This window comes from Mauremys reevesii, linkage group 2, assembly GCF_016161935.1.
Source record: "Mauremys reevesii isolate NIE-2019 linkage group 2, ASM1616193v1, whole genome shotgun sequence".
NCBI lineage: Eukaryota > Metazoa > Chordata > Testudines > Geoemydidae > Mauremys > Mauremys reevesii.
This window is the reverse complement of record NC_052624.1, coordinates 52,605,969-52,623,603: the sequence shown is the minus strand read 5'-3', so window position 1 is coordinate 52,623,603 and position 17,635 is coordinate 52,605,969. Positions and strand designations below refer to the sequence as shown.

Sequence of the window (17,635 nt, the reverse complement as noted above, 5' to 3'; positions counted from 1 at the left end):
CGAGTTAAGAAGATTTAAAACCTTCTATAATAATATTCGACAGACAGATTATATCTTAAATATTATCTTATATTTGTTTCCACAGCTCTTGAATGTTACCCTGGTGGACATCAGATCCTTCAGAGTCCTTACCGGAGTGTTGATTTTGATTCATCACAACTGCAGCAATCAGCTATTCAAGATCTCATATGTGACCATTCACTAACACCAGGATGGTACCGCTTTCTAATATTTGATAAACCAGCTGAGATGCCAACCAAGTGTGTGGAGGTATTGGTACACCTGATTTTGTTTTTGAGACATAACACATGATTTTTCTTAAAATGTTCATAATAGGATAGGTACCTATCAAATGGAAAATAATTAAGAATACTTATTAATAGGACAGAAAGGTGAAGTCATAATCTAGCTAGCTGAAAGCTTGTTCAATGCCAAGCAGGCTAGAGTAGGAGACTCACAACTACAAGGACATCGCATCATTAATGTACCTCTGTCCAAGAACAGAACAGCAGGGAGAACAAATTAAATTAATTTTTGTAGCATTTAACCAGCTGAAATTTACAGCCACTACTAAGCTGGCTTTCCTGATGCTAGTCTATTCAGGGATATTAAGGTTTTTAAACACAAATGTAAGGCTAGTGGTTTACTTAAAAATATTCAAAGCAGTATACATGATTTTAGCCCCTTGATTCCCCTCTTAGTGGGCTGATTTTAAAATGTACACTTTAGGAGGAGATATTAGTCATAAAATGTTGATCTAATAAAGCTAATGTAAATGAGAAAGAGTTAAGATTAGTTTGTCTCTGACACCTAAAAATCACATCAGATACAAGAGTTATCCTTAACTCTGAATTTCCTAGGTTTGCAATGCTTGGTTTTGGGATGATTACAACATCTCTGTAATGTTTTTATCCTTAAGTTACTGACAGATGCTCTCAACCTTAACTCCATCTTAACAGAGTTTTGTCCTGGAATTTCCATGGTCTTGTTAAATTAAAAATGTCATAGTAAACAAGAAAAGAGAATTCTACTATGTGATATTTCTTCTAATGATTTGAAAATATGTTGTATCAACTTTAAAACTTCACCAGTACACCAATGCAGAATAAAACAGCCATAGAATGCTGGCTGGTTAAAAGGGATTTATAGCTGTTATGTGTCTTAAGAGCACCACAAAGCAGCTGAAGTGTAACAGTGATTCTGACTCTTCATTTGCAATTGATTTATTAGTGTAGAGGGCTGTGTTACAGAGACCGATGTTATATGAAAGGAAGGGCAGGGGAAGCTCACTCTCAGAGCCTGATATCTCTGGACTCCTATGCTCATGCCTCAGATCCTCCAGCAGTGCTGCCTTGGTGCAGAGCGGAGCCAGAGCAGCGGCATCATGGGGGGCTTTTCAAGCCCTGATCCCCAAGCTAGTATACAACTATGGTTTAAAACAGTGGGTCAGGACCCCAAAGTGGGTCATGACCTCATTTTAATGGGGTCACCAGGTCTGACATTAGACTTGCTGGGGCCCAGGGCTGAAGCCCAAGCCCCACCTCCCAGGGCTGAAGCCAAAGTCCAAGGGCTTCAGCCCTGGGTGGCAGGACTCAGGTTACAGGCCCTCCACCTGGGGCTGAAGCCCTTGGGCTTCGACTTTGGCCCCCGCACCTGGGGCAGTGGGGCTTGGGCTTTGGGTTTGGTTCCCCTGTCCACGGCAGCAGGGCTTGGTTGGGCTCAGGCTTTGTTCCCCCTCCAGGGGTCACGTAGTAATTTTTGTTGTCAGAAGGGGATCGCAGTGCAATGAAGCTTGAGAATCGCTGACAGAATCTGTAAAGAACAGTGATAGATGAGCCGAGTCATCCATCAATGAGAACTCTTGACACATGTGTCCCATGTTCCTTACATCACTAATTCATTATAACCAATAGAATTGTTACCTGCAAATTAGCTATGGAGGAAATTAGCTATGGAGGAGGAGTGGTGCTCGTTACCTCTGCTATCACAATGGCTCCACTTAAGACTTACATGAGCTGTTGACCTTACGCTGTCTGTAGCCCATGTAGTCATAGTGACTATAAACAATAATCACTAAGGGTATGTCTACACAGCAATTAAACACCCCCCGGCTGGCCTCTGTCAGCTGACTCGGGCTCACGGGGCTCAGGCTGCGGGGCTGTAAAATTGCAGCGTAGACATTTGGGCTTGTGCTGGAGCCCGATTTCTGGGACCCCACGACTGGGGAGAGCCCCAAAGCCCAGACTCCAGCCCAAGTCTGAGTGTCTACACTGCAATTTTACAGCCCCACAGCCTGAACCCTGCGAACCTGAGTCAGCTAACCCAGGCCAGCCAGGGATGTTTAACTGCTGTGTAGACATACCCCAGGAGCCTAATTTCTTCAAATATAACTTGTGCACAATATTTCAATTAATGTTAACCGTGTAAAATGTTTGAAGTTTCTGTACTACTCCATTAACAAGATATTTCAGAACAAAGAAAAGACAGAGTAACTAAATTTCTTAAAGGACACATTTAAGATTGGGTTTAACACAAACTAATCAATTACTTGTAAATTCTCCATACTTGTATTCTGTTTTCACAACTGTAAGTTTGTGGGAAGATGCACTGTATTTCTCATACATTACAAAGAGTTGAATCCTTGCTCTAAGTTCAAACTGGAACTCAGGCTTAACTGTGAAGCCACAACCAGCATCTCCATAATAAATGATTTCTAAAAAATAACCTTTGGTATGTTTAAAAGGGTCACTTACCCAGTCTGGCATTAAGATACCTATGCAACAGTTTCTCCTCCCTGGGATCCTTCTGTAACCAGGTTTTAAGCCTGTTCTCTGGCACCTTCTGCCAAGACTTACCTAGGCTCCTTCTCCACCTCCTCCCCATAGCCTCCCACCACACTGTTGTTCCTGCCAGCTCTCTTTCCACACAGCACAGGATGTAGCTTATCTCTCAGCAGGCCAAGCTGTCAGTCACGTGTTTTCTGGACTGTCACTCCCATGATGTGTGGGGTAAACCAGGCACAGATGAAGTTGGGCCCAAATTCTCCCCAACCCTGTGACAGTACGTTGATTGGACAATTGCACATCTAACTGCCGTAGTTGTGCAAACAAATAGGTATTCACTCAGTTTTTTTGGTATATTTTCAGAGGCCAGTTTGAAAATTTAAACCCAAATATTTAATTTAAAACAAAAACCACACATTTTAAAAACATATACAATCCAATATAGAGAGTGTCAGAACATAGCTGATGGTTGAAAAAAACCTGGCTCTTTACCTAAGCTATAAACTGTTTTTCTACACTCACACAGCAACACATCTGTGTATATATATCTAATCTCATGGCCAAAATAAAACAACTCAAGTAAAAAAATGAAAGTTTATGTAGAAAATTTCTTTCATTTTCAGTCCCTCTGACTATTAGAAAACTTTTAGAGCTACAATGAACTCTTTGCCAGAGATTCAAAGACTGCCAAACACTCTGTTCCAGACTTTCTTTAAAGCAAAATCTCATCTCACAGGACACTGTTCACCTGCTAAGTTAATGTTGGGCTCATGCCCTCCTAGATTCAAGGGAGAAAATTTCCTTCTGAGATCATGATATTCTGTGGTAGGCTTGTGAGTCTGTATAAGAAAAAATTCTTTGTAGGCCATCAGAGTTCACTCTATCAGGAAGTCATCTGAGGTAAAAGGTGATCCCAGATCCTGCTGGAGAAGAGCAGACTGAGACTTCTCCAAAGTTCATGCAAACCTCAGAATTTCAGGTTCATGATCTTCATGTGAGTTTTTTCTAAGTGCTAGTTTTAACACCACTGCACTAACTCTTTAGCAGCAAGGTGGTTTTCCATTTTAATTGTAAAATGAATGTTCTGGAGAAAGAGAAAAAATAATATACCTATGTCCTCAAGGTGTTTCTTCTCAAATATCTTTCAACAGCACACAATATATAGAGAGGGGACCTTTTAACATGAGTGCTTAGTCTGGTAAACTCAGAACCATTACCTTTATTATTATTGCTATTATTATTTGTACTGCCATAGTGCCTAGGAGCCCTAGTCATAGACCAGAGCCTCTTGTGCTAGGTGCTGTACAACACAGAACAGAAAGTTGGTCCCTGCCCCAAAGAGCTTAGGCTTCTCTCATGCTCCAGTTTCTTTTGCTGTAGTGCAGAGGTTCTCTAACTTCATTGCACCGTGACCCCCTTCTGACAACAAAAATAACTACATGGCCCCAGGAGGGGTGACCAAAGCCTGAGCCCGCCTGAATATGACATTAGAATCTAAAGATCCCAAATGAAATTGGAGCCCCTTTGTTCTAGGTACTGTGCAAACATATAATGAGAGACAATCACTGTTCTACTGAGCTTGCAACATAAATAGACATGGTAGGCAAAGTGGTGGAAGAAAAAACAGAGGCACAAAGAGGTGAAGTATCTTGCACAAGATCACACAGCAGATCTGTTGTATTCATTTAGATGGAATATATGGGCGAAAGGTGTTAACATAACCCAGTCACTGGCCAACATTAAACAGTGTTAAACAAGGTTTGGCATTTGGCTTACAGAAACCTCTGTCTGCTTATTACCATGCCAAACACATCATTAAAAATCCTTCTAACCTTTTATTAAAGATATAAAACCGAAGGAAAAACAGTTAACGAACTTGAAAGTAAGACTTTATTCTTAACTATATACCTTGTTCCCCTTCCCTTTATCTGGAGAGTTTTTAGAATGAAACCCCCTGGTTTGACAGTCTTAGATGGTATCATAGGTGGTAATAATTGTCCTTTTGAGGAAAAGAGAAGAAGTTTGATTGAGATGGGCCACAGTTGTTGTTGCTCTTGTTAACGATCCCATTTCTGAAGATGACAAAACAAGACAGATTGAAAAGGGGGAGAGGAAAGAACTGTAAAGATAGAAAAAGCAGCTTCTGTCTGTGATGTTGACTCTCACTTGTAACCTCACTGTTGAAAAAAACATGGGCTCAGTACATGGTCATATCAACCACTCCGAGATCTGGCAAACTTGTACCAGTATCAGGCTGTTTAAAGCACTGTTTTTAGCTGCCTTCTTGGTCACAGACTTATGGCAATGTTGCAGAATATGCAGTTTTGCCCAGCTAAGCCAGACTCTTGTAACACAGAAGGAAAAAGGAGAGAGAGGAAAGAGACAAAATAAGGTAGGGAAGGAAAAGGACACATGAGGGGGTGAGGGAAACAAAGTCTCGCATCCCAGCCAGTGGCTGGGATTTATCTGGAGCCAGTGAAGTTGGAGATTTCCTCTGGCTTCCTCTCTCTGGCCTGGTCTTGTCAGGCATTACTCAGGATTAGGGTGAAGAAGATCTGGGGTCCCAGGAAGTAGTGAAGCTCTCTCTGGTAGTCAATTTTTCTCTCAAAGTCTCTTTCTTTAAGGACCCCAAAAGGGAGTGGTGGGTGGACTAGCCCATCTACTCCTTATTTTGTCCAGTTAGGCCTAGTTTCAGCCACACCAGTTTTGGTTCACTGATTTCTGGTTCCCCACTTCTCTTGTTTACCAGGCATGATGTCAGCACAGTCCCTGAGTTACATCAGTAGGCCTTTCTGTCTTGCTTTTGCACCTTTTCCCATCAATATTTGTTGTTCTAGATTATTAAAACATCTAATTAACTTACACTCACTTTTTGCAGTTGAACTCACAATTAGGATAAATTGGTACGCTCAGTTATCACAATAGGTCAATGGCAGAGATTTAGAGCACAGGGGTCTTCTTCATTTGTGTGGCATGGCAGCCCACACCATCTCACAATCTGCCCTTGGCAGCCTTACATGTATATTAAGCAGGAGGACTGACAAGAGTGAAACTTGTGCAGACCCACAGGTGAGAAAAGCAATTTATGCCCAGTAGAATCATTAGTTAGATGAAGTACAGCATGGCTTAAAATGTATGTATAGGCTTCTCTATAGCGCTCATCACTGCAGTATCAGAGTGCCTCTTAACATTAATGAATTTGTCCTAAGAAGAATGCTGTGAGATAGGGAAGCACTATTATCCCCATTTTAAAGATGGGGAACTGAGGGATAGAGTGATTAAGTGACTTGCCCAATGTTTGTGTATATTGTCATAGGCGGTGAGTTATATGGGCCCGCGGTGCCCATGCTCCACCAATATTTAGGAACGTGGGCCCGGCTCCACCACTGTTTGGGCTTACCGTGCTTTTGGGGGGCTTCAGGGGGATGCAGGGTCCAGGGCAGCCTGGTGGGATTGGGGCGGGGGGAGGGGGCTGGTGCTGGCAGCAGCGAGTGACCCATCCCCAGTCCTCCCCACCCTGTTCCGCCCCGCTGGATCCCAGCATCACTCTGGGGAGGGGGCAGAAGCCAGAAAGAGGTGGGGCAAGGGCTTGTGGGAAAGGGTGGAATGGGGGCAGGGAGGGGGTGGAGCAGGGGTGGGCTGGGGCCGGGTTGCTCGCTGCTGCCGGCGCCAGGCCCCCTGCTAACCTCCCAGGCCTCCCTGGACCTCCATGTCTCCCTGAAGTGTGGGGCCCCTCAAAGCACAGGGCCTGGGGTGGTTGCCCCAGTCTGTCCTATGGCTGGGATGGCTCTGCCTGGACCCTGAGTCCCCCTGAAGCATGGGGTCTGGGGCGGTTGCCCCGGTCCGTCCTATGGACGGGATGGCTCTGCTTGGACCCGTTCTGGGTACTACCAAAAATTATACAAACCTGCCACCATGAATATTGTGTATTTGCATTCAACTATGAAAAAACACAACACACATTTTCCATGTGGAGATGAATTCCCCATTTACTAAAAGCGATTGCAGTAAAATAATTGAAAGCATATGTATCTTGCATTAAACACTAGAGCAGCTTGGTACTGTATTAACTATTTTAAACTGCTTTTCTTTGGTGCTAAAGATGAATCACTGTGGAACTCAAGCCCCTATCTGGTTATCTCTAACGGAGTCAGAATCCATGCCTCCACCTGGTGAGATCAAACAATTAACAGCTTGTGCAACGTGGCAGTTTTTCTTCAGCACTACAAAAGACTGCTGCCTTTTCCGAATCCCTGTCAGTGTGAGGAACTGTGGAGAATTCTTTGTTTATTTGCTACAGCCCACCCAAGGATGCATGGGGTATTGTGCAGAAGGTGAGGAAGCACATCCTATCATTCTACAAAATCTGTGTGTGTACTAGTAAATATATCTTAATCTTTTTTTGATTTAGCGTTCATTATTTTAATGTGTTTTTCCTTGCTTGATTTGGCATCTTACTGAGTGTAAACATTTGAAAATGAAAATATGCATTTTAAAATTGTCCTGTAGCCTTTATTTGTAATATTGATAGTGTCGATCAATAATTTGTTGAGATATCATGGTGAGATAACATTATATGTATGAATATATTTTGTTGAGTTATTGGGTATTTAAAAATACAAGAAATTCAGCTTCGCATGTATCAGTTATTAATGGTTTGATCCACTAGTAAACTACCTTATTTGTCTTGCTATAACTATATTTTTCTTTCTGAAGAGAATGCACATTTTATAAAAAAAATTTAAAGTTGGAAACACCAACAAATAACAAATGTATTTGTATAAATGGGGGGTAAAAGAACTGGAAAAGTATCTTTGTAGAGTTCCTGTAAAGAACACCTGTTTGTTCCCAAGGGAACTGCAACTAGGGCCAAATTACCAAGTGTCTGCTAGTATCCTTATTCTGCAATTAGATTTTCTAGCACAGATCCCTATGCCAGTACAGAGCCCTATCACATGGGCTACAGAGTTCTGATTCAGGAAAGCACTTAAGCATGTGCTTTAATTGGGGCCTAGATTTGTACTAGCAATTTTATACATTCTTTTTACAGTTTGGTTCATTTAAGATTTTTACTTCATTAGATTCTCCCTCACCAGCATGACCGTTCTGTCCTTCCGATATATTTTGTACCTTGGTATTACTGTGTTCCATTGATTATCCTCATTCCACCAAGTTTCAGTGATGCCTACTATATCAATGTCCTCATTTAATATCAGGCACTCTAGTTCACCCATCTTATTATTTAGACTTCTAAAATTGGTATATACTCACTCTAAAAACTTATCACTTTTTAGCTGTCTCCCATTAGATGATGTAATTGAATGAGACTTTTTTTCATTTGACTCTTTCTCATCAGAGCCTACCCGTATTTTATCATCTTCCATACTCTCCTCCTTGCTAGGACATAGAGAATCTCTATTAATAGATCCTCCCCTAAGGGATGTCTCTGTCTGAACCACGTGTTCCTCTACACCTGTCAGCTTTTCCCCAGCCCTTAGTTTAAAAACTGCTCTACAACCTTTTTAATTTTAAATTAAATTAATTTGAATTTAACCAGCAATCTGGTTCCATTTTGGTTTAGGTGGAGTCCATCCTTCCTGCATAGGCTCCCCCTTTCCCAAAAGTTTCCCCAGTTTCTAATAAATCTAACCCTTCCTCCCTACACCATCGTCTCATCCATGCATTGAGGCCCTGCAGTTCTGCCTGTCGAACTGGCCCTGCGTGTGGAATTGGAAGCATTTCAGAGATGCTTCCATGGAGGTTCTGGACTTCAATCTCTTACCCAGCAGCCTACATTTGGCCTCCAGGACCTCTCTCCTATCCCTCCCTATGTCATTGGTACCTACATCTACATGACCACCGGCTCCTCCCCAGCACTGCACATAAGTCTATTTAGATGTTTTAAGAGATCCGCAACCTTTGCACCAGGGCACGCAAGTCACCATGCTGTTCTCCTGATCATTGCAAATCCATCTATCCATGTTTCTAATGATCAAATCACCCATTACTAATACCTGTCTCTTCCTAATAACTGGAAGCATACAAGCAAAGTCCTTTTTACTTTTGCTTTTCTTGCTGCCTTGTCTGCTAACTGTTTCCTCGTTAGCACTTAACAGCTGCAAAATGCCAGTTTTCAAAAAGTGATTACCAGTATGAGATGAGAAACAAATACAAACTTTGTAACATTGGACTATGGAGTAGCATAATCTGCTCCCCATTCTTGCTAACTCATGAGTGTTTCAGTGTGGTTGGATCTCAGTTTTTCTGTTTTACCTTGTGATTGACTAGCTGCTTTTTAAAATGTTTCCAAATGTACAAGTATTTTCATGTTTAATCAAGGCACCATGCTGTTGTACCTATTAAGAGTCAGGAGAGATTTTCTTGCGGCATATTACACAAATTGCACAATGGTAATTTCACAAATGCTATATCTCTTAAGCCATCGTTTTTTAAAATTAATCTACATGGAATTCAGCTGAGTCATAGGTCTGAATTAATCCATAAAGCATTTAGGCTTTTATTCAGAAAAGCATCCCTATTCAGGAGCGTGCACTAGCCAAAATCCAGGGGTACACGCTGAAAGAGAGTCTCTGTACTAGCCAGTGTGGGAGGGCAGTGTGGGTGCTCCTTGCCCCTTGACACAACCTATTTATTTGATCTGCCCATCTTAGGGTTTTGTACTGACTCCCATCACTGTACTGTGTCATCCTGATTGTGAGGATTGATCTGTTCACAGATACCAGTTAGCCTTTAATTAGTGTTTTGATTATATTTATCATTACTTAACATGGAGCAATATTTTAAGAGAGCTGGTATATAATTAATCTATTTATAGATATACTACTTAAGCAACTTCTTTACTGTTGTTTCAGAAGCAAAACCACAAACATGTAATCCTGAGGAAGTGAAAACTGAAGGTGTCTGTAATAGTAAGTATTTTGTCTTGACTTTCAAGATTTTCTTTATAGCCAGAATCTAATAATTAAGAGTTTGTTATATTTTTTATGTTTGTTGTTGGTAAATGAAGTATCTTGTCCTTTTGCCTAGAAAAAATTAAAACAGCACCGTTAGTGATCAGGTAAGAAACAGCTTGTGTCTCAGGGTACATCTACACTGCAAAACAAAACAAAACAACTATGGCAGTGAGCCTTAGAGCCCTGGTCAGCTGATTTGGGCTCTCAGAGCTCTCACTACAGGGCTAAAAATAGCTGCATAAGTGTTCCCACTTGGGCTGGAGCCCAGGGTCTGAGACATTCTGAAAGGAACATTAAAATATTAAACTTATTTTTCAGGTTTAATAGTTTATAATAAAAATTGAGCTTTTAGTGCTTTTTCATGCACTTATACCAAATACAAAGCTCAATGTCTATCTGTGAAAGGGATACTGTCAACATATTTTGGACTTTCCATTGCCTGGGGTGGAGGGGGGGTCCCAGTGTAGATGTACCCTCAGTAAATATTTCTGTTTAGTCACAATCTATTATATTTATATTTTTATAAATCTGGGATTGCACATGTGCATCTGGCAATATTTTCAGTGGAAATCCTTGGAGGCCTAAGGTCTCTCCATGTGATCTCTTGCAGGGCCTTAGATTGTAATTGTTGTGTAAAATGTAACTCTCATTATGAATCCATACACAAATACTAAATAAATAATAATAATGGTTAATGATGTTGATTTACAATTTACTTTGATTTGCAGATTCCTTTCATACCTAAATGTTGGTTATCAACAACACCCCTTTCTTGCAAACTCTGCTGCCTGCATACTGTTCCACTACACTTAGGGTAGGTCTACACTACCCGCCAGATTGGCAGGTAGTGATCCATCTAGTGTAGATGCAATAAATTGATCCGCGATCTCTCTGCCGTCGACTCCTGTACTCCACCGCAGCAAGAGGCGGGAGCAGAGTTGATGGGGGAGCGGCAGCAGCCGACCCCGTGCAGTGAGGACACAAGGAAAGTTGACCTAAGATACGTCAACTTCAGCTACGCTATTCTTGTAGCTGAAGTTGTGTATCTTAGGTTGATTCCCCTCTTCTCTCCCCCGCCCCCCCAGCATAGACCAGGCCTTAGACCATTCCTAGTTTTGTTTACAGGCTAAGTAATTGTTCCTCTCAGCTATTCAAAATGATTTGTCTGTTACTTTTGGCTCTCTGGCAAGATTTTGTTGTTGCCTTTTATTTCACTCAATTTTACCTTCCTCCCGTCCCCTCTCTTGAAGAAGCAGTGGTAGTTTTGCTATCCAAATGTTCTTATAAAGAAAATATCAAATCTCCTTTAATTCTTTCACCTTTCCCTCCAGTCTATGAATAATCAATATCTGAAAAAGGATTTTTCTTATTTTAATAACTAGCAAAAAGAAAAGAGAGATTTTTTCTTGTTGTGATTCTCACCAGTTTTCTTTATTTCACTGACTTTGTAAAATGTAATCGCAAAATAAGTCTATATATGGAAAAAGTAAACATTCTTGCTTTTATAACTGATATTTAAACTTTCTCAGTCAACATAAACTGATATTGATTCTCCTCAGAATGAAATTCACAAATTATGTTTTTGTTTTGTTTTTATTTGTACATTGTATGTTTTGTGGTAGGTAGACTGTCTCCTTCATCATCTCCATCCCCATCACCACCACCTCCTACTTCACTTGAAATTGTGGCAGAGTTGGTTGAAGCCAGTGTTTACTTAAGGTGTACTTTTGATGTTCCTCTCACAAATAGTTCAGTGGGATTCATTGTAACTTGGTCCAGGCTTGCTTCTGAAGACTTCAAAGAAGAACTGAGACGAGAGACAGCAGTTCAGGCATTCTCACTGTTAGAACTGGATGGCATAAGCCTCAAACTTGGAGACAGGGTATGTTTAATAGAATCTTTTTGTATATTTGTAAATATATTATTTTCCCCAATGGCCATTTTATTTAACAACCTATCATTTCATATATGCTCAGCAGATAGCAACAGTAAATGTTAAAGGCAGGGTACCAACATCTTTCTATATACATTTTCTTGGCAGCAGTACTGTGCCTCCAGTTGTTGTTTATAATCAGTGATACCAATATGAGTGCAGAAACCTCCTGGGTACATCAGCAGTGATTATTGCCATCATGGTCTTGGGGCTGCCAGTCTATGTACAGTGTGCATTGTGCCCCTGTTAGCTTGAACTTCCATCTTTGCTACCTTCTACTGTGAGTTTGTAAAATCCTGTAAATTAAGTGAGTTTGGGATGGATCAGTACATAGGTAAGAGCCTATAATGCCCAGCTGCTGCAGCAAGTGGTACTGGTGATTCAGCACCAAGCACTTCTCCTCCTGAATTAGTAAGGTCAGGGCAGTGTGAGGATCTGTCTTTTTGATTAGATGTAAAGTGAAACACTTGACCACTCACCGACATTAAGGGCTTGGCCCTGCACCATTAAAACCAATTGAAGTAATGCCGTTACTTCAGTGGGAACAGGATCAAGCCCTCAGATCCCCTATTATAAGAACAGAGGTGTTAATCCCTGAAAAACAAGATGTTTTCTACCCATAAATGTTAAAATGAGGGTTAATGCTCTCTCCTCAGTCCCACCCCACCCCACCCCGATAGGTGCTGGAACTAGGGGTGCTGGGGTGCTACTGGCTTGAAGTGGTTTCCATCATACACAGGGTTTACAATTTGGTTCAGTGGCTTTCAGCACCCCCACTATACAAATTGTTCCAGCACCCCTCCAAAAAATACAAGATTTTAAAACATTTTCCTACCATTTTACCTGGGCTGTTTGGTAGCGACATTGCATTAGTAGCCAAACAGAAGGCCAGTTGATTAGTAATCCTACATAGGCCACATGGTCATCCAAAAAACTGTTGCTCTGTTACTCCTGTTTTACCTTTGTTCACAGATCTTCTGTAGCAGTTCTACTTTTTTCTTGGAAAAACCAGATATACAAAGCCCACCTGTTGAGAGCAGTGAATTTTTTGCTGGCATTAAGGTACTTTGGAAAGGAAACAATATTTTACTCTATTGCAACAGAAGCTTTTCTAATTATTGTTGTTAATTACAGTTGTAGCAATAGTGCAAGTATTCTAAAAGATTGTTATTTGCCTATTAAATACTCTGGCATCAGTAGATGATGAAAGAACTCAACTTCAAATGCTTTTATTTCTTTTGTGCTTTTTCATTCTAATCACACTTGCGAAAGATGCTAAATGAAGAGAAGGTGGGACGAAGTAAGCAACAAGAAAATGTATGATCGCTGGACACTCCAAATGGATTGATAGTGAACTAATAAGGAACAAACCTCAACTCTGCTGAGCTCAAGTTCCATGGATGGTGGGGGAGGCAAAGGTGCCTCCTAAGCTACTTTTATGCCTCTGCAACAGGGGTGGCTCTAGCTTTTTTGCCACCCCAAGCATGGCAGGCAGGCTGCCTTTGGCGGCTTGCCTGCGGGCGTTCCCTGGTCCCGTGGATTTGGCAGCTTGCCTGCGGGAGGTCCGCCAGTCCCACAGCTTCAGTGTACCCGCCGCCGAATTGCCGCCAAATTGCCACCTAATCCACGGGACCGGTGGACCTCCCGCAGGCAAGCCACCGAAGGCTGCCTGACTGCCACCCTTACAGGGATCGGCAGGGTGTCCCCCGCGGCTGGCCGTCCCAGGCATGTGCTTGGAGCGCTGGTGCCTGGAACCGCCATTGCTCTGCAGTCACTGATGCCAGCTAGATGGCCCCCTAGGGACTGTTCCACTGGCTAGGGATCAAGGCCGCAATTCTGCAAAGACTTATATAGATGCTTAACTTTATGCACTGTGAGTGGGATTACTCACAGTGTATAAAGTTAAGCACATGCATAGATCTCTGCAGGATCAGGACCAATGTTCTACGAAGTTCTGCAGTGTGCTTTGTAAAATGTGAACATATTTTCTTTTCCACACAGTTTTACATGCACAATTGGACCCTATATTGATAGCCCAATTTAAGGTTTCTTTGTAAATTAGCTCTAACCATATTCTCTTATGTGTACTATACAAGGATCTATATTGCTAGTTTACAGAGACAGGTTCTAGGGGAAAGATTATGTTTTGTTTTCTTCAGGATTTTGCTTTGACTAGGAGACAACTTTATAGACAGTATATTTGTTTTATACAGCTGTAAAAACTGTATTTTAACTTTTTAAAAGTTATACAGAAAATGCAATTTTATGTTATTACTGTAGTTCACATAGTAAGATAATCTCAAGTAAATATTTGCATTCTTAGCATTCTTTTTTATATGCCAGCTGCATCCTGAGTCACTCAATATATCAGAAGATGGAAAAGAATACAGACTGACAATAGAAAGTAGAATTCCTATTCCTTGTCCCAAATTTAGCCAACTTGAAAATGACTGCAAAATCTCATTAAAATTAAATACTATTGATGAAGGTAAGTATTGTCCTAATTTTTATTATGTTTCCCACTTTGAATATGTACTTCTAAACCTTCCCTCTAGATTTCAGATGTTTCTGGTGTTGTTGTAAATTATGTGATAGTATGTAGTAGCACAAAAAAGTCATAGGTCAAATCTGCTTCCATTCAAGGTCTTGGGAAGCAAAGGCCTGATCCAACACCCACTGCAATTAATAGAAGGCTTTCAATTGACTTCTATGGGCAGTTCATCAGCTCCCTGCCATTGACTTTAATGGGAATAGGACTGTACCCTGTGTTTGCACATTGCTAATTTTGTCACATCAGCCAGTGCAAGCAAAGAAAATTCAGAATGAAGGATTCACTCCGTTACTCATTGCATTGCTCTTAACTAATATAGCACTTAGTCCTGCAGTCTTAACTCTTGGCCATTGTTATACTTTTTCTGCAGTCAAGCAGAACTCCTGTTGTCTTCCATGAAAGTTTAGCTTGTGGAAAGACTGTAGGACTGGATCTGTGGTTTTGTATATATGATTATAGATGTAGAATCCAAGACCAATAGCTTATCTGTGTATGGAGATCCAGGTAGCTTTAGCATTACCAAAATATCATGAAAGTAGAAGGCCTGACTCTTTCATTGTTTACTTACACACTACCAGCAAAATCTCTATTGGTTACTCAGGCAAATACTAAAGGGAAAAAAAACCTTCTGATTTGATTTTTCCTCTAAATGAGTCACTAATGATTGGTTTTCATTAAAACAGGTAAAGAGCAGTTAGGCTTAAACCTGGCTCTTTCTTCTTGTGATGTGGATCTTCTTCAGAAACCCTGCATTAATGGAACCTGTAGCCAGGTTATTGTTCATTTCACTGCTGTGACAGATTTTGCTCAGGATGGAGACAGAGTTACCAAGATTATGGTGGAACCTATATTAAGTGACAATTTCCTGTGGAACCATTACATCCCAGAAGGCATACAGGTTGAAAATGATCACATTAAAATCTTTTTAAAAAGATAGGGCCAGCACCTCAGCTGGTATAAAATGTTGAACCTCCACTGGTTTCAATGGGTTGTGTTGAGTCACACTGTAATTTCTAATGGAGTAGTTTTCCATCTTAACATTTTCATTTGAATGGAGCTATTTGTCTTTTGAATTAAAAAAATTAATATTTTTAAGCTAACATCACCACTGAGAATAGTAAAAAATGAAGTTTGGAAAGAGATTTGAGAATGGATTGATTATAAAGCAAACTGGTGTTTTAAGATCAGTAACTAATATGTGATATTAGTATTAGTACATAGATTATGTAATCTATTGCCTGGCTTGATAACAGTTACTTACTGTGAATCTCTTTGTTTTGAAGATTACAATAAAGGATCTTCCCTCTGCCTACTGCTACTCATTTACTGACCCACATATAATTACATTTGATGGCAGGTAATCATTGGATTGCTACTTTTAATTATGTGATTTCATGAACTTATATTAGCAACACTGTTAAATTGCTTATTGTACATTTCCCCCCTCTCCTCCACACATTCATCCCCAAAACAATAGGGATAAACATGTTTCAGTTTGTACAGGCTTCATAGTAATGCTTCTATTATTTGTATTTCTAAAGGCAAAATGCTTTTCTTCGCTGCATGGCAATAGAGTGAGGCAAATTGTATTGTTCCCTGTGAAGTGTTGCTGTGGTGGAGCATGCCAGCAGAGGAATGGTGGCTACCTGTAGACGCTCTTGCTCACACTCTCTATGTGTGTACAATAAAACCCACACATTTCAGGAGGATTGGCTGAATGGGAGAGGTTGAGACGGTGAACTGCCATTCCATCAGCACCAGGGGCGGCTCTAGACCCCAGCGCGCCAAGCAGGCGCTTGGGGCGGCCGTTTCCCGGGGGGGGCGGCATTTGGCTCCGGTTGAGCTCCCGCAGGCATGCCGGCAGGAGCTCAACCGGAGCCGCGGGAAGAGGGGACCCGCCGCGGGACCGGGGAAGGGCGGCGCAGCGCTCCGCGCTGCTTGGGGCAGCCTACTTTCTAGAGCCGCCCCTGATCAGCACAATCTCCTAGCAACTACCTATAATTTACTTAGCAAAGTGCTGTATGGGTTAATGCTGTTTGAGCCAGTCATATACCCAGCTGCCTCTCTCACATCACCACAAAGCCTTTTCACACAGGGACAGAGCAGCTTCCGTGCCCTCAATGAGTGCAAGTTCTGTTGTACTTTTCCCTCTTCTATGGCATTTCCACTGCATGGGGAGGGTCAAGGAAGAAGAGAATCCATGCAGGAGAAACTATGCACCTCACAACAGAAAAAATGTCCCCATTGGTTCTTGTCAGGGTAACAAGGCCGAGCGGAAGGGAACATGTGGCCCCCCCAAACAAGGATGTTCATCCACACATAGTATGGAGACACAGAGTGAACCCCATATAGGAAGGGAGAAATGCAACTTCTCTTACCAGGATTGGGTCAGTTACAGGATGGCCTTACAGTGTATATTGGGGCTAGAGTTTCCTTTCCTGAGTCCAACTGTATTGCAGCACAATCTCACATGAGTAGTAGATTTTATTAGCATGTTCATCACAGAGGGCCTTATGTTACTAGCAATAAAAAACAAACAAAACAATGATCTTGATTCTGTTGTTCCTACTTCAGTGGGAATTAGCTTCACAGGATACTTTTCTTCAGTGGGCAATTTAACCATGGAGATACGGCAGGATTGGGCTTGTTTGTGATTCATAATGGCATTCTCTAGCTGAAATCAAGCTGCCAAAAAGAGGAAGGCTGATGATTTGGAAAAAAAACAATGCAACCTCTTTATTTACAAGCTGGGAACAAGAAGTACAGGGCAGTTGTCTTTAGTGAATCACTAGCTAATACCTTGCAAACCCGGTAGGGTGGCCATCCCAACCACATATTCACTGTGTTTACTAGGTCACTGTGTATATAGCAAAAATGAAACACTATGTATGCTTTAGTTAAATTTCAGACACAATATATGTCCTGATATACTGTTAGCTACCAAACAATCTTCAATTTGTTTAATTGAATACCAGTAAATTGAATGCTTATCCATGTAGGAACAGAAAATTCCCTCCTGAGAAAAAAGCTACGACTTGTGTTTAAGCTAAACCATTTTTTGTGTCTCCAAGAATATGCACATTGCTGTTCCATTGCTGTTGGGTAAGGATCAGTTTGAACTCAAGTCTGTGAGCCTCTAAACCATTTTTGTAAGTGGTATTTACACACTTCAGTAACACCCCCCACCTGAAACTTTAGGCTCCTCCTGTTCAAATCATTTAACCCTTTAGAGACACACAATGGCAGCTCCCATATCAAAGGGTTGAAACTGCTTCTCTTGACACTGCCAGTCTTTGATGTAATCCTCTCTTGTCCTCCTTGCTCTCTTTCCATACATACATACATACACTCCCCATTTCTACACCACCTGCTTATCCCTCCACCCTCCAGGATG

General features: G+C 41.4%; 1 protein-coding gene across 1 annotated transcript in view; it reads left to right on the top strand.

The window, feature by feature from the left end:
* Positions 1-17,635, top strand: part of VWDE (von Willebrand factor D and EGF domains) — a 59,620-nt gene that overhangs the window by 11,180 nt on the left and 30,805 nt on the right. Inside the window, exons 2-9 of the mRNA XM_039522953.1 lie at positions 86-270; positions 6,886-7,117; positions 9,656-9,712; positions 11,380-11,639; positions 12,663-12,752; positions 14,034-14,178; positions 14,925-15,139; positions 15,525-15,598. Coding sequence (XP_039378887.1) covers positions 86-270; positions 6,886-7,117; positions 9,656-9,712; positions 11,380-11,639; positions 12,663-12,752; positions 14,034-14,178; positions 14,925-15,139; positions 15,525-15,598 — 1,258 coding nt within the window. The remainder of the gene's footprint in view (positions 1-85; positions 271-6,885; positions 7,118-9,655; positions 9,713-11,379; positions 11,640-12,662; positions 12,753-14,033; positions 14,179-14,924; positions 15,140-15,524; positions 15,599-17,635) is intronic.